Source organism: Nelusetta ayraudi, unplaced genomic scaffold (assembly GCF_046127955.1).
Source record: "Nelusetta ayraudi isolate G7.1 ecotype Tasmania unplaced genomic scaffold, CSIRO-AGI_Nayr_v1 ptg000084l, whole genome shotgun sequence".
Classification (NCBI taxonomy): Eukaryota; Metazoa; Chordata; class Actinopteri; order Tetraodontiformes; family Monacanthidae; genus Nelusetta; species Nelusetta ayraudi.
The window spans coordinates 6,520,240-6,529,815 of NW_027466134.1; the positions used below are offsets into that span (position 1 = coordinate 6,520,240).

Genomic DNA, 9,576 nt, shown 5'->3' on the forward strand with positions numbered 1-9,576 from the left:
TGTCTTGGGTTTAGAGTTGGCCACAGGGCATGTTTTTGACTGTTGGAGGTGACAACGTGGGATGATTTGCATTTTGTTCCCTTGAAATTTTAAAAACGCGCCTTGTTCTGTCATCTTTAAAGGACCCACGGTAAACAATCTACAGTTGTGTCGCAGTTTGAGCACCAGGAGAAATGCATTTGGTGTATTGTCAAGCGCGCGTTTACGACTTAAATATGTAATATAGCGAACAAACCAAGAACGAAGTTATGAACCAAGTTACATGAAATATATTTCGACGAGAATTTAGAGAATTTAGAAAGTAGCTTATAAAATGATTTAGCTTTCAAAGTTACTAGTTCCAATAATCACACACATGTATGGAGTCATATATGTATACAATGTTTTCTTGCAATCACTGGTCTCAGCACAGCAAGTGAACTGCTCGAGCTTCATAACAACTTGACCGTATTTATAACTAGCGATGACGTGACTCGCTCGCTCACGCCTACTTGTTTGATTCTATCGCAGTCTGTGTGCAGATGACGCACTGAAAGCCCAGTCTGTGAAGATGGCTCCCTTTCCGGACGAAGTGGATGTTTTCACGGGCCCGCACTGGCGAATGAAGCAGCTGGTGGGCCTGTATTGCGAAAAGGTTTGTATGCCGACCCGGCCGCCGTTGTTTTGAGGGCTTAAGTAAAAGCTATTTGACAGCTAAGCGCCAATTCAACGAGCAGGCGCTAGCCAGCCAGCCAGCTAGCTAGCTAGCATGTGTCAATAGGCAGCCACAGGATTGGCTCAGGTGAAATGAACGAGACGTCTTGCGTTACGTAGGGGCCAGTTCGCTTCTGCTGTGTATGTCGTATGTGTCATATCGAAAACATTTATTTAACTAGCGGAGAGAATTAAGTTTAGTGTAGTGGTTGTGGAGCAACCCACTGCTGACCTCTTTACACCGCGTAGCCCGCTATCTTCACTCGGTTTTATGGGACATTGTTATGCAATACGATTGTCTGTAGTATTACTCACCTAAAGCCTCTAACGCGCCTATTATATCACACTAATATTGCGTCCCCTACTTCCCGTCATTTATTTTACTGTTGCTAACAACGTTAGCAGAACGAGCTAACAGCAATGCACGATGGACGTGCCAACATGATACGTGCCATCAAGCACGAGACACGATTGCCCGGGACATCTACAAATTTCATTTTCCTGCACTCACCGCAAAAGGCTTGTTACTTTATTAAAGTAATGCAAGGTTATTATTATTTTTTACTGTTGTTGTTTTCTATTGTTTTGTTGTTGTTGTTTTGCCACCGACGACGTATGCACGTGACGTCACAACCATCCATCCCTGTCCCCCTCTCCCGTGCAGCTGTCGAAGACCAACTTCTCCAACAACAGCGACTTCCGCTCCTTTCTCCAGTCGCTGTGCGCCACTTTCAAGGAGTTCAAGATGCACGAGCAGATCGAGAACGAGTACATCATCGGGCTGCTGCAGCAGCGCTGCTGCACCGTGTACAACGTGCACTCGGACAACAAGCTGTCGGAGATGTTGTCCCTCTTTGAGAAGGGGCTGCACAACGTAAAGGTAAACGTGGGTTTACGGCATGCAAACGCTTAACATCACTCAAAGAGGATTTTTTTTTTTTTTTAAATAGTGGAAAACAAAAAAGAAACGCATTTCATTTATGCTAACCTTCTCTTTTTCTGTTTGTAAATAACAAATAGAACAGTTGGGACGTGTAAACCACACAAGACTAACCTGATGCTCTATATGGTCATCATATTATTGTTCATAAATTGCTTTTATTTTGACTGAAAACATACCGCATTGGCAGTAAATGCATCCTAAATGTGTAAAGATTTGTAGAAAAAATGATTTTCGATGACTCTCCTTTTCTTGCACCGCTGCAAAGCTATTGCAGTCAAAGGTGTTGTCTGCAGCGTTGCACAAGGCAGTGATGTTTGTCACGATCTGCCTGCTGAAACAGAGTTACTGTCCTGTCGCAAGCCGTGGGAAAACCCAGCCTGAAGTAATTGTGTTAACTTTTGACTTCCGCTATGTGGTTGGTTTATAAGACTGAAAAGAACAATTTGTTGTTTGGACTGGGAGACGCCACGGCGGCGAGGTTTCAAATTGTTCCTCGCGAGATAAATGGAAGTTTGCCAAGATTCTGTTTTTGTTTGTTTACATTCTGAGGGAATCCGTGAATTAATAATTGTTTTATTTATTTTAGAGCGAATATGAGCAGCTCAACTATGCCCAGCAACTAAAGGAGAGGCTGGAAGCGTTCACACAGGATTTTCTGCCCCACATGAAGGAAGAAGAGGAGGTGAGTGTTGGCCACGTTTTTAGATTTATTCTTCATTTTTTTTATTAATAAAGCCTAAATGTTATTTTCCGAACATCCTGAATGAAAAACGCCTAAAGACGTCTTACCTCATGCCCTTTTCAAGAAAAAGCGCCGTTTTGCAAGGTGTAAGTATTAACTAATGGGATATGTTGCAGGTGTTTCAGCCCATGCTGATGGAGTACTTCACATATGAGGAGCTCAAGGACATCAAGAAGCAGGTGATCGCGCAGCACTGCAGCCAGCAGCAGTGGGACTGCGCCGCCGAGATGCTCAAGGGCTTCACCCTGTGGAGCCACGCAGAGGAGCTGCAGAAAGCCTTCAAGTACGCCGACCACGAGAAGACAGACTATGGTTAGTGGGCCCCCGGTGCTCAACGTTCAATTACTCTTCGCGAAACAGATCAACAGTAGTTTTAACAGACGCCGCCGATTTGCCAGACTAGGAATTATCTCCCGCAGGATTTACCACAACTGTGAGGAGCAGCACCAGGTCTTAATTCCGCGTCACAACACGTGTCAAGAGTGCGCTTCACTGTTAATCTGCTGAAGACTTAAAAATAAAGGTTTCCACTCCTCTGTAAATAATAGACCTGTTGAAGTAAACGAGTTAGTAACACATTAATAACGCGTTAGTAACACATTAATAACGCGTTAGTAACACATTAATAACGCGTTAACTCCTTTTAATGGTACCCCCCCCCCCCCCCCCCGCGCGCGATTAGCGCCGCAAAGCATCGCGCCTATAAAAAACGTACGCCGACCAGCTGCGCATTTCTCCACCATGGTCGACAAGCGCTTCTGCTCAGCTCTCGTTCGCATGGTGATGTTGTCGTTCAGACCAGACTGAATGAGAAACAAAAAAGGAAAATTTCCACAAAGGAATTATTATAGTCTGCTCCAGTTTTTCCTAAAGTTTAAGATACACAATAAATATCTCATTAAGTTACATATAGAGCAGGGTAAAAAAAATTAATTTGCAATTAATCGTGAGTTAACTCAGGATGCTCATGCGATTAATCGCCTTTAAAAAATGTAATCGACTGACAGCCCTAGTAAATAAACATCCGAGACTTGATTAACTCGGCTATTTGTTTGTTTTTTCAACAACAAAAAAAAATTCTGTTCCTCAGAGCTGGAAAAGAACGGAAACTCTTCGGTCCACATCAGCCAGCTCCCCACGGAAATCATACTGCGGCTCTTCTCCTATCTGGGGCCCGAAGACCTGTGCCGCTGCAGTCAGGTGTGCAGCTCCTGGTCAGAGCTGGCCAAGACCAGCTCTCTGTGGAGGCACCTCTACCCTGTCCGCTGGGCCAGAGGTAAGCTGCTAATAGCCGGTGGTCACACGAAGGACCTAAACACCGTTTACTTGGCTTTTAAAAAGGCAGACATTATTTAAGTCCAGGTTGCGGTGGCGTTTTGCCAACAAGTGCTTTCTGTTTATTGCAGGGGATTATTACAGGGGCCCCCCCGGAGACCTGGACCAGGAACCAGACGACGACTGGGTGAGGAGTCGGCAGAACGAGGGCCGGGCCTACCAGGAGTGGGATGAGGATGCTGATGTTGACGAGTCGGGTGAGGATCTCCCTGACCTGGATTCCAAACCTCAGGACACATCAGAGAGTATTTCGTCAGAGAGGTTTTATCGTCCCCAAGTTGCGATTGTCCCGTCGTCCGGGGCTCTTTTAGGCCAACAGCAGGGAGGCGCTTGATCTCGCGCACGTACGCAGAGAATTTACTGGCCCAATCACGCTGATGTGGGGCAATAAAAGCTTCATTTCGCAATAAATACTCAATGTGTTGTCACATGACCCTCAGCCAGAGCGCTACAGAGACAGTCACATGGTCTGAGGGTGAAGACTTGAAAACCTTCCTTGAGACTGCAGCCTTCACTCTCACATAAATGTTTGGAATGTTTACTTCCATTAAAGCCTGGTAATACTGTGCAGACGACACTGTTTGACTCCCTCCTCCCCATGGCCTCTCCCAGACGTGTCGGGCCAATCAAAGGGCTCCCTGGCCATCAGCACGGCCCAGAGAGAGAAGAGGCTCCTGAACGGGATCATCCAGAACCTGCTGCCGGCCGTGGGCGCGGCCGTCAAGTCCATGGTTCTGGCGTACAGTTCCACAGTGTCCAGCAAAATGGTAGGACGTGCGGCGTCTGTCTGACGTGCGGTGCAAAGAGCGAGTCCAGACTCACTCTGTGTTTTTTCTTTTTCTCAGGTGCGCCAGATCCTCAGTCTCTGCCCGAACATCACTCACCTTGACCTGACCCAGACTAACGTCACGGATTTCGCATTTGACAGGTGAATGTGGAATAAACATACGGGAATGTGTTCACCTTGTGAATCTGATGGCTACTTGTTGATTTTTTTTTTTATTATATATTATTTGGGCTCTGTATGTATACGCAGTGTGTGTGTGTATACGTGGTCTTGGGATAGCTTTTCTAAATCTGCCTGAATTCACACTTGATCATTTCTCTGTCGAGATCCACCGATACCACTTCTTTACAGAAGGAGCAGAGTACGAGTGCATGCGTTTCAGGGCTCACTGGTACCGAGTACTTCATAAGGCCGTTCTGTCATTTAAGCAACAGTCCTCAGCACGTCTCTCTAGAACAGAGGTGGGCAAACGTTTGGACTGGTGGGGCCACAGTGGGTTCCGGAGCAGGAGCAGATGGATGGAGTGTTTTAGTGACCCACCTAATAGGAGAGAGAATATCATGGGATAATGTAGGAAGCGTGCTTTAATGTCAATTGAAAATGAACCAAAGCAAAGTTACAGCGAAATCTGTGTCTTTAAAGCCGCGCACGGTGTTTAGCTCTTTATTGAAATGATTCTTCAAACACTGAAACGATGGATGACATACAGATATTTCATGACCTAATTAAATAGAATGAATATAATTCCTTCTAGTTACGGCGGGCCGGATGAAAAAGCCTAACGGGCTGCGTATGGTCCCCGGGCCGTAGTTTGCCCACGCCTCTTCTGTCACTGCAGTACAAACACAACATTTTCATACGCATACATATACAACTGGTATCAGTGTGGCGATATCGTAACATATTTTCTGAGTAGATTACTCAACCCTGGTACCGGTACCTTTGTATGCATCCCCAGTTCCCTGTGTCGTAATCGGTGTGCTTTGTCCTCCATTCAGCTGGTCCTCCCTGGGAGCCTGCGTGCACCTGGAGCACCTGGACCTGTCCGGCTGCGACAAGATCACCGACCACACCCTGAAGAGACTGTCGGTGGCGCTGGGCGACCTCAGAGCCCCGCCCCCGGACCGACGGGCCAAGCTGGCCAAGAGCTCCCTGGAGCCGCTGGGACGCAGGCGGCAGGCGCTCCTCTTCAAGCCGGCGCCGGGCCACTGGGGCCTCTCCACGCGGGTCTGGGTCCTGGACCCGTCGGACCTGGCCGACATCGAGGACGCGGCCGAGTGGAGCCGGCGCGACGGCGCCGCCCTCTCCAAGGCGGAGGGCTTGGCCGAGGCAGAGATTGTGGGGGCGCTGTGCTGCTGCCGGAGGAGCAGGAGGCGCGGCCACCGGACCGCCTCCTATCTGCAGCAGCAGTACGCCGTGCCGGGGGAGGGGTTCTGCGGTCACTCCACGTGCTGCACCGGCGACACGGCGCTCAGGACTTTGGCGCCGCAGCAGCGGGAGTGCGAGCGCAGCAGCGCTGCAGAGTTTCGGACTAAGTGCTCCTCCACCAGGAGCCTGCAGTGTCTGGGACACGGCAACAGGACTGACCAATCAGAGGCCAAGCGGCCCCTGAGGTTCCTCAGCCTCTCGGGATGTTACCAAGTCACAGATCTGGGCTTGAGGTAAAAATACTTTTTTTTATTTTTTTTTATTTTTTTTATTTTTTATAAACATAATGCTGTTTTTTGGGGGGGGCGGGACATAAGTTGTGGCCGGCAGCTTGAAAGTGGTGAAGCGTGACTGAGGTCCTGTCCACGTTTGGGTGTGGCGTACGCATTACATCGTTTTCACCCACCGTTCCGTGTCCATCTGTCAGCGTGTGGACGCGACTTATTTCGACCCCGGGAAAGAAAAAAACCGGCAACGTTCCCGTGTGGACAGGGCCTGAGTCATCGGCCATCAGCTGACGCGACTGCAACCTTCTGACGGGTTGCACCAATCATCGGCCGGAGACGTGTTTTTTTTTTTTTCTTTTTTCTTTCCTTTCCTTTTTCTCAATGTCAGCTGAGAAGAGACGGTGGCAGCATAGCCAGCCAGTGCCATTTGTGCAAGCAGCCATTTACTGTCACTGCAGCCTCACTTTGTGATGGCTGGTCGGTCACGTGGCAAAAATCCACAGCATATTGCGATGCTGATTATTTGATTTGATTTGATTTGGGCATGGGCAAGCTACGGCCCGCGGGCCATATGCGGCCCCTTGAGCTTTTTAATCCGGCCCGCCGAACGTGAAGAAGTGATATGAATAGTGAATCGTCATAAAATAGCTGCATTTCATTTCATCCATTTCTTCAGGGCTTTCAGAGTCATTTCAAACCCGGAAACTCAAGACTCAAGAGTCTTTCTTGTCATTCAAACATAACATCAAAGATGCATCGCAAGAAGGAAACTTATGTTGCACGGGCACAACAAGAAACAGAATTATTATTACTATAAAAGAGTAGAAGAATAAAAGAGAGAGAATGAAAGAAAGAATAAAAGGAATAGGAATAAAAATAGAACGTCACTTATCTAGCTTCAATAAAGAGCTAAATACCGTGGGGCTTCAAATACACTTATTCTGTCTTTGGTTCATTTCCAATAGACATGGAAGTGACATGTTTTCTATATACCCCTCATACATGCGTCATCAAAACACTCCATCCATCTGCTGCTGCTCCGGCCCCTCTGTCATATTTCAGACCCCACCGTGGCCCCACCAGTCGAAACGTTGGCCCAGCCCTGCTTCAGACTCTCGCCTCTGTTGTTATTATTATTATTATTATTATTATTATTATTATTATATGCTGTTATTTGGTCATCTGTGTTATTTTTAGTCGCTCCGCTGTTGGTTTGCCTCTTAGTGAGATTGACTGACTGTGTGTGTGTGTGTGTGTGTGTGTGTGTGTGTGTGTGTGTGTGTGTGTGTGTGTGTGTGTGTGTGTGTGTGTGTGTGTGTTGCAGGGCTCTGTCACTGCGTGGCGGGCTTCCTGCGCTGGAGCACCTCAACCTGTCCGGCTGCCTCTTCGTCACCGAGGTGGGGCTGCAGGAGCTGGTGTCGGCCTGTCCGTCGCTCGACGACGAGCACTTCTATTACTGCGACAACATCAACGGTAACGCCAGCGGGGCCTCGGCTCACACAGTGGTCGGCCTCTCTTGTGTGCTGTTGTGTGTAAAGCAACGACCCGACAGTATATCAGTGGGCGGTTATTTTTTTCCAAAATTGCTACAGAAAATAATCACAAAATAATACACACTTTTTTTTAAATTTCTATTCTGCACTTCAAAGACAGAACGTAGATTCATAAGCTGCGGTTTCCTTTGTAGTTATATCGAAATGTTGCCTTATGTTTGGACGGAGGAGGAGACGGAACAAAGAAACAGAAGCAAAAGTAATTCTGGTGAATCTGGCGGGAAGAGATTGTAGAAGATTTTCCGGCTCATGCGCTTCGCACCATTCAATGCAAACACCTGCAAATCGCAGTTGTAACTTTGTCAAAATTTTAGAAATATCGCTTTTATTTTGCGGAACACTGTAATGGAAACACAGCTGTAGTTACTTCTCCAAACACACTTGTATAGTCACAATGGGACCTTTTTCTATTTTTTTTTAAAGTCAGTGTTGTGAATGTGAATGTTTGGTCAACCTTAACAAACATTGCTTGCTTCACTTGCATTGCGTCTGTCTTAGAGAGTAAATAACAGACGCCACTGGTGTGGGAGGTGAGTATTACAGTAGCCAGACTGCCTGCGCTTCACTCTCTGAAAACAATCAAACCAATCCATGTGAGATAGCTGCCTTTTCTTGCACATCGGCCGAGGTTTTCTGCAAGTCCAGACTTTCCCCGCAGTTCACTTGATGACCACCGTGTGGTGTTTCTCTCCAGGGCCCCACGCGGACAAGGCCAGCGGCTGCCAGAACCTGCAGTGTGGTTTCAGGGCGTGCTGTCGCTCTGGCGAGTGACCTCGCCCGACACCCCCACGCCCTCCCCCACTCCCCCTCCCCCACTCCCGACACCAAGCCTCCTATAAAAAGAAACTCCACCCCACCCTCCCCCCTCCTTGTTCTTTGCACTTTATCCTGGGAATAATACCGGTTGTCGTGTTTTCGTGTCAGTCTGACGTGTTTCGGGCTGATGACACTTTAGCGATTTGCCTCTCGTTTCCATTTCAGTCTCATCGAGTGGATCGACCTTTTAGAAAGGAAAAAAGGGGCGATGGTGAAAAGTCTGTAAAATGTTGCTGTTTTTCTAAATTCAAGTCGACAGAAAGACGAGTTGTCTGAAAACCAAGTACTTTTTTTTTTTTTTGATCGCTCTCCTTATCAAATGTTTCCAAGCGACATCAGTCGAACAGCTGTTTGCTAAACACACAAGTGAAATTTCATGTTCAAAACCACCAACTGGGTTTTGTTTGGCCACTGATTGGCTCCTAGTCCCATGTTACTACTCATCTCCCTGTGGTCGTTCCAAACACGGAGGACCTTTTTGTGTGTGTGTGTGTGTGTGTGTGTGTGTGTCACTCCCTAGACGTCCAGACGTGTAACTAATGTTGGCACAACTGCCGTTAGGTCACCACTCATTACACTGCTGCTGCTACTGCTGCCATCTAGTCTGTGGCCTCTTAGTTCAACTCTCGTGTTGATGAGCAGCAAAAGCAGCTTTTCAATTTCCTTATGCACTCCGATGTTTCGGCCATAGCCGCAGACCAATTGCGACATAGAACGAAAGCGAGACGTTTTTAAGAGGACGCTAAAGTTGATCCAGAATGAAAAGAAACATCCAGTGGGTTGTTCTTCACCTTCGACTGTTGTACAGCAGGACAACTGGGAGTATAATTCATAGAACGATTAAAATGAAAGTATCTTGGGGTTTAAAATTCTGTGGTCTGTCTTTTCCTTTTTATGAACATCGGTTTAAAGGGAATCTATTGGCATAAGCTTGTTGTTACTCAATGAAAAACAAACACTACTGGGATAACGTTGACCTGTAACCAGCGTATCTACATACAGGTGCACTCGTAAGAAGGCCGTCATATTCCACTAGCACACATTCACAGTAG

The 9,576-nt window shown here is 47.3% G+C and overlaps 1 protein-coding gene across 3 annotated transcripts; it reads left to right on the plus strand.

Moving 5' to 3' along the window:
• The first annotated feature begins 17 nt into the window (after positions 1-17).
• Positions 18-9,393, plus strand: fbxl5 (F-box and leucine-rich repeat protein 5). Of its 3 annotated transcripts, XM_076045446.1 has the most exons (12): positions 18-147; positions 511-634; positions 1,358-1,573; positions 2,223-2,318; positions 2,495-2,690; positions 3,469-3,654; positions 3,785-3,910; positions 4,326-4,480; positions 4,559-4,641; positions 5,499-6,161; positions 7,480-7,628; positions 8,403-9,393. In XM_076045446.1, the coding sequence occupies exons 2-12, from the start codon at positions 551-553 to the stop codon at positions 8,477-8,479; spliced, it is 2,031 nt and encodes a 676-aa protein (XP_075901561.1). In that variant the 5' UTR covers positions 18-147; positions 511-550; the 3' UTR covers positions 8,480-9,393. The 3 variants fall into 3 exon arrangements, with proteins under 3 accessions (XP_075901561.1, XP_075901562.1, XP_075901563.1); XM_076045447.1 differs by lacking the exon at positions 18-147 and having other exon boundaries at positions 492-634; XM_076045448.1 differs by lacking the exons at positions 18-147; positions 511-634; positions 1,358-1,573 and adding an exon at positions 1,873-2,018.
• The last annotated feature ends 183 nt before the right edge of the window (positions 9,394-9,576 follow it).

Excerpts from the sequence above, each read along its gene's own strand:
- fbxl5 (XM_076045446.1), top strand. The coding sequence starts at position 551 with ATGGCTCCCTTTCCGGACGAAGTGGATGTTTTCACGGGCCCGCACTGG. Across the intron at positions 4,481-4,558 it reads CCACAGTGTCCAGCAAAATG|GTGCGCCAGATCCTCAGTCT; the intron begins GTAGGACGTGCG and ends TCTTTTTCTCAG. Across the intron at positions 4,642-5,498 it reads ACGGATTTCGCATTTGACAG|CTGGTCCTCCCTGGGAGCCT; the intron begins GTGAATGTGGAA and ends TCCTCCATTCAG.